The sequence below is a fragment of the Scyliorhinus torazame genome, chromosome 10, assembly GCF_047496885.1.
Source record: "Scyliorhinus torazame isolate Kashiwa2021f chromosome 10, sScyTor2.1, whole genome shotgun sequence".
In the NCBI taxonomy this organism is placed as follows: Eukaryota; Metazoa; Chordata; class Chondrichthyes; order Carcharhiniformes; family Scyliorhinidae; genus Scyliorhinus; species Scyliorhinus torazame.
The window spans coordinates 208286429-208303324 of NC_092716.1; the positions used below are offsets into that span (position 1 = coordinate 208286429).

At 48.6% G+C, this 16896-nt stretch overlaps 1 protein-coding gene across 2 annotated transcripts in view; it reads right to left on the reverse strand.

The window, feature by feature from the left end:
* The window catches only part of LOC140384543 (uncharacterized), a 246255-nt gene that overhangs the window by 209164 nt on the left and 20195 nt on the right, over positions 1 to 16896 (reverse strand). Inside the window, exons 2-6 of one of the 2 annotated variants that reach the window (XM_072466336.1) lie at positions 14399 to 14526; positions 14103 to 14293; positions 13498 to 13650; positions 2795 to 2933; positions 553 to 763 (exon numbers count right to left, since the gene is read on the reverse strand). In XM_072466336.1, the coding sequence (XP_072322437.1) occupies positions 553 to 763; positions 2795 to 2933; positions 13498 to 13650; positions 14103 to 14293; positions 14399 to 14524 (820 nt within the window). In that variant the 5' untranslated portion in view covers positions 14525 to 14526. Of the gene's footprint in view, positions 1 to 552; positions 764 to 2794; positions 2934 to 13497; positions 13651 to 14102; positions 14294 to 14398; positions 14744 to 16896 lie in introns of those variants that run through there. The other variant, XM_072466335.1, reaches the window with a different exon arrangement.

A 16896-nucleotide genomic window follows, 5' to 3' on the forward strand; every position in this document is an offset into this window, starting at 1 on the left:
GAATATACAAGTGGTGGGCCCATTGTAGTGTGAGTGCTACACTTTCCTGCATTGGTTGATGCTGAAAAACCTTCCAGTGTTGGACCTCATTAAGAGCAAATTTGTGTTATCAATCTGTCAGTGTTTGGGACCTTGCCATCAACAACAGCAATAATATATGCAATGGAATGTGTCAGTTCTTGTTCAATGTTAGATTTTCTCTACATTTCACAATAATCAAGCTGTTTAAAATACTTTTTCAGAAAACCACATCCTTTTTTAAAAACTTGACTTACTGAGTTGCCATTGGCTCATTGGATATAACTCTAGTCTAAGCAATAGAGAGCAGAGGATCCCAAGTTCAATCAACCGTTAAATTAGCCAGGGTGTCTTAATTGACATCAGCAATACTGGGCTGGGAAGAAGAACAAACAGCCAAGTCCTGCTTCTGACCTCTGCTGTGTCTGTAGGAGACAGAGTAGATCTCGGGTTGGGTGCACCTCCTCCTTGTGGCTCAATAAAAGTCAGTCTGTGTTATAGAGGGGAGGGGAATAAATTGGAAAGATTGCTTACCAATTACCACAAATTGCATTGGAATGGAGCTCAAGGCTTTAGTGCTTTGATTGAACGATGTGGAGGAAGCTTCTTCAAAAGCAGAGTGCAAGATCTGTCTGCCATCACTGTGCATCAAGAGGATGGTTTCTCTTGGGTAGTCTTCAACTATCAGTTCTATGCTGTATGTGCCATAGGTCCCATGTCCATTGTATTGAAGGACACAGTTTTCCTGCAAAAATACTTCAGTAACTATTAACATGGTCTTTCTCCTCTTCACCTCCTTAATATGTTGAAATAAAGGTTTGCTGTGGTCTCCTCTAACACACACAATATCCCGACTGTATGAAACTCGAGAATAGAGTTAACTTTCGTCAGAAGGCAGAATTGTGTGCTGAAATTACATTCCTTCATTGACACTGGCAATACAAGTATAATATTGCAACAAAACAAAAAAAAAAATCAAATCAAAATTAATTTTATTTCAAGCGGTTTAAAGTTGACCTGATGCAATCTTTGTGTAGCTGTAAGCGGGGACCCAGTACTCGCACCCAAAACAAACAGGAGGTTGATTGCAAATTCAAATCATAGTCTCATGCAAAATTTGGGACTTGATTTTAAATTTTCAAGATGACACCAGAGGTAGGTTCTTTACGCAAAGAGTAGTGAGGCCGTGGAATGCCCTACCTGCTACAGTAGTGAACTCGCCAACATTGAGGGCATTTAAAAGTTTATTGGATAAACATATGGATGATAATGGCATAGTGTAGGTTAGATGGCTTTTGTTTCGGTGCAACATCGTGGGCCGAAGGGCCTGTACTGCGCTGTATTGTTCTATGTTCTATGTTCTAAGTCTTGCATCCATTTTTCCTAACTTTTGGGCAGCCTTGCAAGTAGTCTGTAAAGGATCTGCTGGAGCTCAATCCAAAAATGACTTGAACAATTTTCAGGATGAATCTTTGCATGGATGTTCTTCCTAGTCCCATAAAAATACTGCTTGTCATTGGATAGCCTACATCAGCTCCTCGCCTTCAGGTTCAGCACACCCATGGAGCCACTGGGATTTTCACATTCCCAATTCAGCAAGCTACCCACTGACATTTATTGAGCACTGGATAGCTCAACTTTGAATGACACCTAAACATGAAAATGGAACTGAATTCCTGCTGATGAGGGAACTGAACTCCTTCTGGGGCGGCACAGTGACACAATGGTGAGCACTGCTGCCTCACAGCATCAGGGAATCCAGGTTCGATTCCGACCTTGGGTGACTGGAGTTTGCACATTCTCCCCATGTCTGCTTGGGTTCCCCCCGGGAGCTCCGGTTTCCTCATACAGTTCAAAGATGTGTAAGTTAGATAGAACGGCTATGCTAAAATTGTCCCTTCATGTCCAAAGGCTAGGTGGGGTTAGTGGGATAGGGCAGGGTTATTGGCCTAGGTAGGGTGCTTTTTCGGAGGAGCGGTGCAAACTGGATAGGCTGAATGGCCTCCTTCTGCACTGTAGGGATTCTAGGATGTTATAGGTGCACCACCAACTTCACATACTTAATTCCTCATGGTGTGTATGATAGTTTTGTAGGTGACAGCTGTTCTGCGCCACTAACATCCCAAAGCAGCAATGAGATGAGTGCACTTGTGGCACTGTTTAAGGGAGGAATGCTGCCGGAATACTGGAATAATTTCTTGCTCTTCTTCAAATAGTGTCATTGGATTGTTAATGCCCAAGGAACATGTAGGCAGGGCTTTAGTTCAAGGAGAACATGTCCAACAGCAGCACTCCCCTCGGTACTGGACTAGATTATGTGCTAATGTTTGAAAGCTTACAGTCACACTCTTGCTGAAGGTAAAACACTTGATGGCAAAATCCATGTTCTTAGAGGAGAGAGCTTCATGCAGTTACTTGTGGGCTATTCATTTTAATCCACAGAAAATCATGGCCTGTGCACTCTTCTTGTGAAACTACTGTGAACGGACTACACAGAAATGTGAAGTAAATGTTTTGTTCCAATCTCGCTCAATGATTGCATTTATTTATTATCTTGAAAAATAATAAAATAGTTTTGTAGCTTCCAAATGTCTTCTGGTGCATTGTTTGGGCATATGGGAAAAGCACAGTCAAGGAAATAAAAATAAATAATTGCGGTAATGTGAGTAACATAGCATATATTTAACTTTTATTATGCTGTCAGAATTTTTTTTAAATGAAGAAATATTGCAAAAGAATTATTTACACCAAAGAATTAGAAAGATGGCTGAACTACCTGATCCAACATCAAGAATGGCTGCTGGGTACAGTGGGCGCATTCATGCCTTGCCTGTAGTCCATAATGACATCTAAGAATATCTCCATCTCTCTCATATATGGTAAGGTTATAGTTAGCAGTGCAATTCTGAGGCACCCTGGGGAAACAAAGCAAAGCAATAAAAAATAAGTTTTGGGCTGTAAATTAATCCAATCAGCAATATATGGAATGTCCTGGGCTGATGATTATTCTCTGTAATGGCTCACACGCTTTTTATCAAGTGCATCATACCAGTTAACCTCCCTTTATAAGGTATTGCTTCGTGCAGTCTCCGAGTCCAGCTCTCTTTGCTGCTTTCTGTATTCTACAAATCGCTGTAAGGGACGTAAAGCCATTATCTGGCATCACTCTGCAATTTCCATACTTGGACAACTTTATAACAGAGTAAAGATTCTTTCACACATCTGCAAAATGAGGTCAACTGTTTTGGATTTGCACTAAAGTTTATTGATTCAATTCTAGTAAAAATGCACAAATAGGTCAAATACTCTTTGTCTGAGGACAGGGGAGCAGGCGACGATGCATAAATGGAACCTAACAAAGTTGGTGGAGGAGGTTAGGGAGGACTTTAGGAGATGGGATACGTTACACCCGACATGCTAGGGAGGGTCCAGGTGGCAAAAATGAACGTTCTGCCAAGGTTCCGGTTTGTATTTCAGACCCTCCCGATCTTCATTCTGAAGGCATTTTTCCGGAAACTGGATGCAGCGATTTCGGAGTTTATATGGGCGTGGAAGGTAACTAGGGTGAAAAAGGCGCTGCTACAGAGGCAGAAAGGGGGGTTGGCATTACTAAATCTGCTGCACTACTATTGGGCGGCAAATGCGGAGAAGGTGAGGCGGTGGTGGGAAGCAGCGGGGTTAGAATGTGTTAGGATGGTGGAGAAGTCCTGTAGGGGGTTCAGCCTGAGGGCCATGGCAATGGCAGCGCTTCCGCTAGCACCAAGGAGGTACACAGAAAGCCCGGTGGTACAGTCCACGATTAGGATGTGGAACTAGTTGAGGAGACACTTTAGGATGGAGGGGATGTCGGTGTTAACACCGCTGTGTGGGAACCACGGGTTTAAGCCAGGGGAGACGGATGGCATGTGTAGGAGATGGAGAGAGGTGGGGCTGGTGAAGGCGAGGGATCTATATTTGGAGGAGAGGTTTGCAAATCTGGAAGAGCTGCGGGAGAGGGTAGAGCTTCCGAAGGGAAGCAAATTCAGGTATATGCAAGTGAGGGACTTTGCGTGGAAGGAATGGAGAGGGTTTCCCAAGCTGTTGGGAGTATACCTTGTTGGAGCGATTTCTGCTCTCGGATGTGGAAGGGGAGGGAGAATTGGGGATATATATATGGGTGGCTGGGGGAGCAAGGGAGAGTGCAGGTGGTGGGGATTAAGGAGAAATGGGAAGAGGAGCTACGGGGTGAGATAGAATGGGGAGTGTGGAGTGAGGCAATGTGTAGGGTGAATTTGACCTCCTCGTGCACGAGGATGAGTTTGATTCAGTTTAAGGTGATTCATAGGGTGCATATGACTCGGCCGAGGATGAATGGGTTCTTCCAGAGGGTGGCAGACGAGTGTGAGAAGTGTGGACGAGGAGAGCAAATCATGCGCATATGTGCTGGGACTGTGAGAAGTTGGAGAGATACTGGGAGGGAGTGTTTGGGACTCTAAAAGATTGTGCGGTAGAGGCTGGACCAGACCCTATGGTGGCTATTTTTGGGGTGTCGGAAATGTCGGAGCAGATGAAGGTGAGGATGGCCAATGCAGTGGCCTTCTTCTCTCTAGTTGTCCAGCAAAGGATTCTGCTGAAATGGCAGTCGACAACGCCACCAGGGGTGGCGGCCTGACTGGGGGACTTGTACGACTTTCTCTGGCTGGAGAAAAAGTTTGAATTGAGAGGATCAGCGGAGGGCTTTAAAACACAGTGGACACTGTTCCTGACCTGTTTGAGGAATTGTTCGTCACGGGGGGTGGAGAGGGGGTGAATAGGGAGAAAACCTTGCACAAACTGTGAACTGTGAGATGTGGAGAATGTTCTTTGATTTATTTCTGTTTTTGTACTTTTGAATATGTTAGGAATAAAATACATTTAAAAAATAATACTCTTTTTCTGAGTATAACATTTTGGCCTGATAAGTCTGCTAAGAAAATGAACCAGTGCAGAGCTTCAGGGTAGGGTTAATTTTGTGGAGTTTATTTATATCATGTAAAATAAGTTGCATAGAAACTGTTTAACTGGCATTGATGGAAGGAAACTTTCCATTATTTATTCTAAAGCTGTGACGACATTTAACACAACATAAAAATATAAAAAATAGCAGCAGGAATTACAGAGGAGAGGTGAGACTGACTGCCTTGGCACATAGGCAGCATTTGACCAAGTGTAGCATCATGGAGCCTGATAAAACGGAAGTCAATGGGAATCAGGGGAGGAAACCCTATTACTGGTTTAAGTCATTCCTAGCACAAAGGAAGATAATTGTAGCTGGAGGCCTATCATCAAAGCCCCAGGAAAACTCTGTAGGAGTTCCTCAGACCCTCAGAAAAGCGAGCGGCACTGTTGCTTCACAGCTCCTGTGTCCCAGGTTCGATTCCTGGCTTGGGTCACTGTCTGTGCAGAGTCTGCAAGTTCTCCCAGTGTCTGCGTGAGTTTCCTCCAGGTGCTTCGGTTTCCTCCCACAGTTCAAAGATGTGCAGGTTAGGTGGATTGGCCATGCTAAATTGCCCCTCGTGTCCAAAAAAAAGATTGGGTGGGCTTAATGGGTTATGGGGACAGGGTGGAAGTGGGCTTAAGTGGGGTGCTCTTTCCAAGGGTCAGTGCTGACTCGATGGGCCAAATGGCCTTCTTCTGCCCTGTAAATTCTATGATTCTGACCCAACCACCTTCAGCTGTTGTATTATAGCCTTCCCTTCACCATAAGGTAAGACGCGGGGATGTTCGCTGATGATTCCGCAATAATCGGTACAATTCACGATTCTACAAGTAATGTGGCAGTCTGTGCCCACATGCAGAAAGAGCTGGACAACATTCAGGCTTGGTCACACAAGTGCCAGACAATGACAATCTCCAACAAGAGAGAATGTAACCACTTCTCCTTGCTATTCAATGACACGTTGACCACCACCCTTTTGGTCTAGCTAGCAGTCCCTGGGAAGCAGAGTCGCTGTCCTGGGATAAGGAACTTTTTGAAATTCTTTCATGCAGGTGCACATCGGTAGTTGTGGTGATATGTCTATGAGCTATATAGTTGGATGGTGTGAGACCTCCAACCAACAGGTGGCGGTACAGGCACACCATACGGTCTCCAGACCAAGGTCATGTGATCTGGGACCCGGATATAAAGAGAGGCACATCGGGCCATCATCATCAGAAGGAGAGGGTAATAAGGCGTACATGTAATTGGTCAGTGCTAGGTTTAAGTTCCAGAGGAGTAGCATGACGCCATGATAACGTGCTCTATATCAGATTTCCACGAGACACAATAAAAGGATTCTGGTTTGGACATATCGAAGCGTTTGGTGAGTTACTTCATAAAGTACAAGGGACCAAACAGGCCAGTTCTTCAACTTCTTCAGTCCCACTGAAGTTCCACAGGGTGGAATTATGAGCCAAGCTTTGGCGGCCAAACAAAAGGCTGATTTTGAACTTGACACACCATTTCAAAAATGAATAATCCCGTATGCAAAGTTAGATTTTTCAGGTGAAAAGACGGACGATGATGCTGAATCCGAGGCCAACTACTCTGAAAATTTGTTTGAGGTTACCGACGATGATGAAGGCGAGCTGGATGATGAACAATATGAGTTGCTGGTACATCGCTTCTCCAGCAGCACAGATGAGGCTCCAGAGACAAGGCTCTGGTGATCTGCAAGCTATGATGAGGTGGTCACGGGGGACAACCGGACCACGCTGTGCTCTGTGGAGAGCGGGAGTTTGGAGATAGCGCATGCAGAATTCAAGGCTGCTGATACTACAGATGATGAGCCATTAAGGGAACCAGAGGTGCAAATGATCGAACCGATCTTAAAAAAACTGGCCTCGGAGATATGAGATGGCCCACCGCAAATTCTGGAAACAGCTCCACTGACGTACTCCCAAGCAGCCTTCCCGTACACATGCCGGAATGTGGCGACTAGGGGCTTTTCACAGTAACTTCATTGAAGCCTACTTGTGACAATAAGCGATTTTCATTTCATTTCATTTTCAGTCGGCCACACAGAGGATGAGTGGGAGGACATTGATGAAGAAGCTGAGTGCGGTGATGTGGAGGTCGAACTATTAGGCGACTCTGACACTGACTCTGAAGGCGACCTAATGACCAGATCATTATGCAGCTCCACCGACAATGGGTTTGATCGGGAAGACCCAGGGCTAGGATCAGCTAAGCCGGAATTTATAATAATCTCCAGTGATGATGAGCAAGTCACTGATGCTCCAACAAGCCGAGATGAGGTGAGACCATCAAACATGGTTCCATCCTCCATGCTGGCACTAGAAACCGAGGTGATCCAGTATGCTAATGAGGCTGCAGAAATGGGCGCCCTAGAATACTTCAGTGTGTCCAGAAAATGAAAAAGAAGAAAAGGCTGTGCAAACTACCACATCCCACCAGCCAACCAGTATCGAAAGCACTTGCAAGTAAAAAGCAACAACGTGCCAGAAAATTAAAGAGAAAGCGACTGGTGATGTAGATATGGCGGTCTTGGACACAGGCCTTTCAAAGACACTGGGAGAAGCATAATCATAGATTATCATAGAATTTACAGTGCAGGAGGCCATTCAGCCGATCGAGTCTGCACCGGCTCTTGGAAAGAGCACCCTACCCAAGGTCAACACCTCCACCCTATCCCCATAACCCAGTAACCCCACCCAACACTAAGGGCAATTTTGGACACTAAGGGCAATTTATCATGGCCAATCCACCTAACCTGCACATCTTTGGACTGTGGGAGGAAACCGGAGCACCCGGAGGAAACCCACGCACACACGGGGAGGATGTGCAGACTCCGCACAGACAGTGACCCAAGCCAGAATCGAACCTGGGACCCTGGAGCTGTGAAGCAATTGTGCTATCCACAATGCTACCGTACTGCCCCTTCTGACATGGTGAATCAGATTGCGCAGTATCGGGTCTTTTCCACAGTCGACCTGAAGTCCGCCTACCACCAGCTCCCCATCCACCCGGAGGACCGCCAATACACTGCGTTCGAAGCAGATGACCGCCTCTATCACTTCCTTAGGGTTCCCTTCGGCGTCACTAATGGGGTCTCGGTCTTCCAGTGAGAGATGGACCGAATGGTTGACCGGTATGGACTGCGGGCCACCTTCCCGTACCTAGATAACGTTACCATCTGCGGCCATGATCAGCAGAAACACGACACTAACCTCCAAAAACTCCTCCAGACCGCCAAACTCCTTAACCTCACGTACAATAAGGAGAAATGCGTGTTCCGCACCAACCGCTTAACCATCCTTGGCTATGTGGTGCAAAATGGAGTTCTAGGACCCGACCCCAACTGCATGCGCCCCCTCATGGAACTCCCCCTCCCCCACTGCCCCAAGGCCCTGAAACGATGCCTGGGGTTTTTCTCCTACTATGCCCAGTGGGTCCCTAATTATGCGGACAAGGCCCGCCCACTCATTCAGTCCACAGTTTTTCCCCTGACGGCTGAGGCCCATCAGGCCTTCAACCGCATCAAGGCAGACATCGCCAAGGCCACGATGCACGGTCGACGAGTCCCTCCCCTTTCAGGTCGAGAGCGATGCATCGGACGTAGCTCTGGCCGCCATCCTCAACCAGGCGGGCAGGCCCGTGGCCTTCTTTTCCCGCACTCTCCATGCCTCGGAAATTCGGCACCCCTCCATCGAAAAGGAGGCCCTAGCCACTGTGGAAGCTGTGCGACCTTGGAGGCATTACCTGGCCGGCAGGAGATTCACTCTCCTCACTGACCAACGGTCGGTTGCCTTCATGTTCAATAACACACAGCGGGGCAAGATCAAAAACGACAAGATCTTGAGGTGGAGGATCGAGCTCTCCACCTATAATTACGAGATTTTATATCGCCTGGGGAAGCTCAACGAGCCCGACGCCGTATCCCGCGGTACATGTGCCAGCGCACAAGTGGGCCAACTCTGGGCTCTCCACTATGACCGCTGCCACCCAGGGGTCACCCGGTTCTTCCATTTCATCAAGGCCCGCAACCTGCCCTACTCCATTGAGGAGGTCAGGACTGTCACCAGAGACTGCGCGGAGTGCAAGCTGCACTTCTACAGATCGAGGGGTGAAGGCCTCCCACCTCTTTGAGTGCCTCAGCATGGACTTCAAAAGGCCCCTCCCCTCCACCGACCGCAACACGTACTTTCTGAACGTGGTCGATGAGTACTCCCAGTTCCCTTTCACCATCCCATGCCCTGAAATGACTTCTGCCACGGTAATTATAGCCCTCCACAGCATCTTCACTCTGTTCGGTTTCCCCACCTTCGTCCACAGTGATCGGGGATCCTCTTTTATGAGCGATGAGCTGCGTCAGTTCCTGCTCAGCAAGGGCATCGCCTCAAGCAGGACGACCAGCTACAACCCCCGGGGAAACGGACAGGTGGAGAGGGAGAACGGGACGGTCTGGAAGGCCGTCCTGCTGGCCCTGCAGTCTAAAAATCTCCCGGTCTCCCGCTGACAGGAGGCCTCCCCGACGCGCTCCACTCCATCCGATCACTCCTCTGTACCGCGACTAACGAGATCCCTCATGAACATCTCTTTGCCTTCCCCAGGAAGTCCACCTCCAGGGTCTCGCTCCCAACATGGCTGATAGTTCCTGCACCCGTCCTCCTTCGCAAGCATGTGCGGACCCATAAGTCGGACCCTTTGGTCGAAAGGGTCCACCTGCTACACGAGAACCCGCAGTACGCCTACTTGGCACACCCCGACGGGCGCCAGGACACAGTCTCCCTCCGGGACCTGGCACCCACTGGATCCCTACCCACGGCACCCGACCTGACACCGCCCCCCCCCCCTTCCCCAGTTGCCTCATTCACCCCTGCCCACTCACCCTCCCCCCAGCGAACCTCATCGCAGCCCCGTCCTCCCATTGGTTCCACTCAGGGGTGACGAAGACGAGGACAACATACTCGCAGAGTCACAGGTGATCAAGTCGGCGCCCACATCACCAGCAGGATTGAGGCGATCGCAGAGGAGGGTCAAGCCCCCGACAGACTGAACTTGTAATTCTTTTTTCCACCACCCCCGCCGGACTCTTTTTTAAACAGGGGGTGAATATGGTAGTGACCACTAGCAGTATTGTATGTATTACGGTAAGAGACGTATAATAGAGCTACATGGGTAAATCCCTGCCTGCAGGCTCTGCCCAGTAGACGGTGTATAAATGTGTGTGCTTGCCATTCTGGTGGCAGCTACAGGAGGCACAACATCTTTGCTCAATAAAGCCTTGATTATTGCACTACTCTCGTCTTTGTGGTAATTGATAGTGCATCACAACCAAAGTGGGGAGGTCTCACCCTCCACGTTTTGGGAGGCACTGAAGGCCGTGATCAGAGGAGAAATCATAGCCTACAAGGCAAGCAGAGATAGGGAAGAGAGGGTGGCCAGGCAACAGCTAGTGGACTCCATTCTGGAAGTTGATAGAAAATACTCAGAGGCCCCGACCGTAGAGCTGCTGGCGGAGAGGAAAAAGCTGCAAATGGACTTTAACCTGCTATCCTCTAGGAATGCAGTGAACCAACTCCGCCAGACACAGGGGACTTTCTACGAACAAGGACACAAGGCTGGCCGCCTATTGGCTCACCAGCTGAGAAAGCAGGCCGCCACGAGGGAAATAGCGCAGGTTAAGGATAGCAAAGGCAGACTGTTAACAGAGCTCATGGAGGTCAATCGGGCATTCGAGACCTTCTACCGGAGACTGTACACCTCCAAGCCCCCCGACGGGGATGCGGGAATGAAACTGTTCCTAGACACTGATACCACCAGGGGTGGGGCAAAACAGATGGGGGGGAGCTGGAAGCACCAATAGACCTGGGAGAAATCATGGCGAGCATCAGCTCCACGCAGACGGGGAAGGCACCGGGACCCAACGGGTTCCCGGCGGTCTTCCACAAAAGGTTTGCACCAGTCCTGACCCCACACCTAAGGCACATGTTCGCGGACTCACTGGCAGGGGGCACCCTGCCCCCAACGCTAGCGCAGACCACAATCTCACTGATACCTAAAAAAGATAAAGACTTGACGGAATGTGGATCATACAGACCCATTTCACTGCTAAACGTGGATGCGAAAATACTCGAAAGGTCCTGGCCAAAAGCTGGAGGGCTGTGTACCAGAGGTGGTCGCAGAGGACCAAACGGGCTTTGTCAAGGGTAGGCAGCTCACAGCGAACATCAGGCGGCTGCTGAATGTGATAATGCCCCCCCCCCCCTCCCGGGGAGAGAACGCCAGAGGTAATCGTCTCCCTGGACGCAGAAAAGGTCTTTGGCAGAGTCGATTGGAGCTACCTCCTCAAGGTACTGGAATGGTTTGGGCTAGGAGCGGGATTCACCACCTGGGTGAGGCTCCTGTACAATGCTCCCAAAGCGAGTGTCCGAACTAACACCACCAGCTCTGAATACTTCCAGCTACAGAGAGGAACAAGACAGGGCTACCCCCTGTCCCCACTCTTGTTCGCGCTAGCGATCGAACCCCTGGCGATAGCGCTGCGGGGCGCAAAAAGCTGGAAGGGAATCCGGAGAGGAGACAGACAGCACAGAGTCTCACTCTATGCAGATGACCTGCTCCTCTATGTCTCGAAGCCACAGGAGGGACTGAAGGCAATACTGCAAATACTGAAAGAGTTTGGAACATTCTCGGGCTACAAATGTAACCTGGGCAAAAGCGAGACATTCCCAGTGAACCCAAAAGGGGGAGGGATAGAGCTGAAGGGGCTCCCGTTCAAAACGGCTCAGAACAGATTCCGTTACCTGGGGATCCAAATAGCCAGAGACTGGATACAGATCCACAAGTGGAACCTGACCAGCCTGGTGGAGGAAGTAAGAAAGGACCTTCAACGGTGGGATTCACTCCCACTCTCCCTGGCGGGAAGAGTGCAGACGATCAAGATGAACGTACTGCCAAGGTTCCTCTTCCTGTTTAGATCCATCCCGAGCGTTTGTCTGGGGTGGGGGGGGGCAAGAACCCGAGAATTCCCAAACCGACACTGCAAAGAGGGAAAGTCAAAGGGGCTCTACCGAATCTAGAATACTACCACTGGGCAGCAACGGCAGAAAACATGAGGGGATGGGTCGAAGAACCCAACAAAGATTGGGTACAAATGGAGGAGGCATCCTGTAAAGGAACAACCCTCCGGGCCCTGGCCACAGCAGCACTCCCGTCCTCCTCAACAAGGTACACAACGAGCCCAGTGGTAGCGGCCACGCTGAGAATGTGAACCCAGTTGAGACAGCACTTCGGGATAACCAAAATGTCCCTTATGGCCCCCATCTGTGGCAATCACAGATTCCCCCAGCCATGCTAGATACCATCTTCAAAAGATGGAGGCGGGATGGGGGCACACTGGCGGTCAGGGACTTCTACGTAGGGCGCAGACTGGCGACACTGGATGAACTGATGAGGAAGTGGAAACTAGCAAGAGGACAGGAATTGAGACATCGTCAAATAAAGCACTTCTTCTGCAAAGAGACAGTAGGGTGCCCCGGGGCCCCAGAAAGCACACTACTAGAGGACTTGATAGGCACAAGCAGCGAGAAGGGGGGGCTATGTGGGAAAATATACGGACAGCTACTGGACAGAGCCCGAACACCACTGGACGGGGCCAGCCAAAAATGGGAGGATGAACTGGGGACAGAGGTAGGATGGGGACTCTGGAGCGAAGCACTGAGCAGGGTGAGCTCCACCTCCTCCTGCGCAAGGCTAAACCTAATGCAGCTCAAAGTGGTGCACAGAGCGCGTCTGACCAGAACCCGAATGAGCAGGTTCTTCCCGGAGGTGGAGGACAAAAGTGAACGGTACCAGAGGGGCCCGGCCAACCACACCCACATGTTTTGGGCTTGCCCCAAGCTTGCTGGGTTCTGGACAGCCTTCTCCGAGGCAATGTCCAAGGTTGTGGGGGTGAGGATGAAGCAATGCCCAATAGTGGCAATCTTCGGGGTATCGGAGCAGCCAGAAGAAGGTTAAGTACACCACAAGAGAAGAGGAAGGGCGCTGAAGCCAATGGGGGGGGGGGGGGGGGGGGGGGGGGAGGAGGAGGAAGGGGGGTATCATAGACCGATCCAGAGGGCAGCAAAATGTAAGTAGTTAGTCAAATGAAGGACAAAACAAACCTCTCTGTAAAATAAAGCAAATTAGCAAGGGAAAGAAAAATTTAATTGATATAAGTAACAACTGTTTATAAATTATTTTTTTTACACAACTGTTTATAAGTATGAGAAAAGCCAATAAAAAGATTTTCAAGAAAAAAAAGAATGGGTTCATATGTTACACTTGAATGAGGCACCCAAGAGGTCATAACAAACAACAACGAGCACCTTCAGGACACATTAAATGGCAGTTAAAAAAGAATGACGTGACTTAACGTTAACTTGTTGGTTGACTGCTCCATCCACCTAGCTTCTCTCAGTCACTTGATGTTGTTTAAAATACCATTAACTCTTACTTTTCTTTCATTACTTTACCTTAAGATGGGGAAGAGAGGTGGTTGAGGGAGTGCATTGATAGCTACATTATCTGAGCGATTTCCCAAATCTGCCAATAAGGAAAATGCAAACGGACGGCTTTCGGTTTCCCTTTGAGATCCCACGAGTGGTGACCAACAACAGCCAGTCGGCCTATTTAAAAAAAAAATGACATTAGCTAATACAGAGTCTGGTGGCATTCCTTTACCTCACTGACTATCATGGCTTCTAAAGTAGAAGGCTTCAAGATGGTGGCTGGATCTGCCTGTCACTTTTGGTGATGGAAGAGAAAATCTATTGGTGGCAGACCAATTACCTCTCCGGATAGATACATACCAGTATAATGCTTCAGAGAGTTAAACTGAATATGCCTCCAATAGCCTGCCTGATTCAGGTGGGAAAACAGCAGAAAATGGGGTGACGTCTGACCCCACTCATTACCCCCTCCCAAGCTATGGGCAGGATGGACATGAGACTCGGTAGATTCAGGGTATTGTGCAAGGAGCATGTAACTGGGAGATAACACATTCAATTTAACTGTTTCTCTTTATTATGTCTAATGTTCTCCACGAGGTATATATCAGAAAGAGAAAAAAAAGACTTACCTTATGTGTAGTGCTGTAGGATTTGTGCTGTTTTGATGGATTATAATCCCTCCATCAAGCATGCACCAGGTTGCCGTGTGGTTGCTGTCTCCCATTGTTTGGGTTCTGGATTTAGTGCAGTTTAAAGCAACACAAATTCCATCTAAATTCTGGGAGCATGGTAGGCTGATTCCTCTGTAATACACATGCACCTAACATGTGCATTTAAACAGTCAATTAAACATACTAAATATATTCCACATGGAACAATTGCTAGCATTGCAGTGTTAACACAGCTGATCAATAAAAATCAGTACCTGTAACGTGTCACCGACCAGTGAAGTTTCCAAGCCAAAGGAGGCACCAAAATAGGAGAATGGAGTAGAACAGCAGCTTTGCAGGAGAGCAGAACTCACTGCCAGCAACCATACGTGAAGCCCCATTTCTGTTTCGAGGTTGTCAGTAAATTCAAAATAAGAGAAAAACAGGATATTTTAACATATTAGTATTCCTCCCCACAATCCTCTCGTTAAATACATAGAGAAAATGAGAGCCAAAAGCAGAAAGATTAAAGTCGCCGTGAAACTTAGCCAAAAGAAAATGTGCTCGGGAAGTTACTGTTTAAGACATAATTCATTTTATAGCACAGATTGGTTGTTACTTCATCTGCTCAGTGTGATTGGTGAATACAAAATCCAGGGAGGATTTTTAAAATCTATTCATCATTTGTGTAGCTGCCAAGATTTAACTCGTGATCTTTCCTATTACATCTTTAACCATCTGAGAGCTGTACCCCCCTTCCAGCTTCCCAAATATACCTAGTAATTTCCCTCCTTCACCCCCAAATTGAAGCAGTCTCAGTTCTTTTTTTAAATGTATTTTATTTCAAACGTATTCAAAAGGTTACAAAACATGAACAGTTCGGGGAACAACCTCCCCAACACACAGCGATAGTTTGTACAAATTTTTCCCTTTTTCACCCCCCTCCTCCCTCGCCCCGTGACGAACAGCTACTCAAACACGGCCATGAACATCCCCCAACTTGCCTCGAAGCCCTCCGCTGAACCCCTTAATTCGTACTTAATCTTTTCCAACCAAAGAAGATCTTATGAGTCCCCCAGCCAAACCGCCACCCCTTGTGACGTTGCAGACCGCCACTCCAGCAGAATTCTTCGCCAGGCAATCAGAGAGGTGAAGGTCACAAAACATTGGCCCTCCTCCCATCAGCTCCGCTTCTCCGATATCCCAAATATCGCCACCAATGGGTCCGGCTCAACCTCCTCCCCCACCATCCTTGTTAGCGCCGCGCACACTCCTGCCCAAAATCTCAACTTTTTGCAGCCCAAAACATATGAGCATGATTCACTGTTACTCGCCCACACTTTTCACACTCGTCTGCCACTCCCTGGAAGAATCCACTCATTCTTGCCCGAGTCATATGTACCTGTGTATCACCTTGAACTGTATCAGGCTCATCCTTGCACACAAGGAGGTTGCATTTACCCTTTGTAGCACCTCACTCCATACTCCCCAGTTTCTCTCCCCTCCTAGCTCCCCCTCTCACTTCTCATTAATCTTCACCACCTGCTCACCTCCCTGCTCCCCCAGCCACCCTTATATGTCTCAGATCCTGCCCTCCCCTTCCACATCTGGAAGCAGCAGTCGCTCAAACACGGTGTACCTCAGCAACCTGGGGAACTCTTTCCAAACCTTCCGCGAGAAGTCCCTTACCTGCAGGTACCTCAACTCACTTCCTCTTGGGAGCTCTACCCTCTCCTTCTGTCCCTCTATACTGGCAAACCCTTCTTCTAGGTACAAATCCCTCACCTTAACTAGCCCCACTTCTCTCCACTTCCTATACATGCCATTCAGCCCCCCAACTCAAAACCGTGGTTTACGCACAACGGCGTTAACACCGACATCCCCTCTATCCTAAAGTGCCTCCCCAGCTTGTTCCAGACCTTCACCATGGACTGCACTACAGAGCACTCCGAGTGTATCCTTGGCGCCATTGGCAATGCAGCTGTCACCATAGCCCTCAAGCGGGACCTCCTACAGGATTCTTCCTCCATCCTAACCCATTCTACCCCTTCTCCTTCCCACCACTGCCACACCTTCTCCATGTTCGCCGCCCAGTCATATGTAGCAGGTTCGGTAACGCAACTCTCCCTTCTGCCTCTGTCTCTGTAACAGGGTCCTCTTAACCCTTGGCACCTACCCTGCCTATACAAAGTCTTAAATAATTGTGTCCAGTTTCCGAAAGAAGGCCTTCGGTACAAAGATAGGGAGTTTCTGGAATACGAACAGGAACCTCGGCAGAATGTTCATCTTCACCACTTGGACCCTCCCTGTCACAATCAAGTGCAGTGTATCCCATCTCTTCAGATCCTCCACCAGTTTTGTTAAATTCCACTTGTGTAGCATCGCCCATTCCCTCGCCACTTGAATCCCCAAGTATCTAAACCTGACTCTGGTCACCTAAAATGGCAACCCTCCTAGATTGGCTCACCGACCCAACTCGTTCACCGGGAACACTTCGCTTTTCCCTACATTTAAATTATATCCTGAGAATGCCCCAAACTTACCCAACAGGCCCATGATCCTCTCCATGCTCTCCAGTGGGTCTGAAACATGCAATAGTAGGTCGTCCATGTATTGTGACACCCAATGCTCCCTCCATTCCCTCGTAATCCCTCGCCACTCTGCCAACTTGTCTAAAAGCCATTGTCAGTGGTTCTATAGCCAGCGCGAACAGCAGCGGCAACAGCGAGCACCCCTGCCTTGTTCCCCTAAGCAGTTCAAAGTTCCATGACCC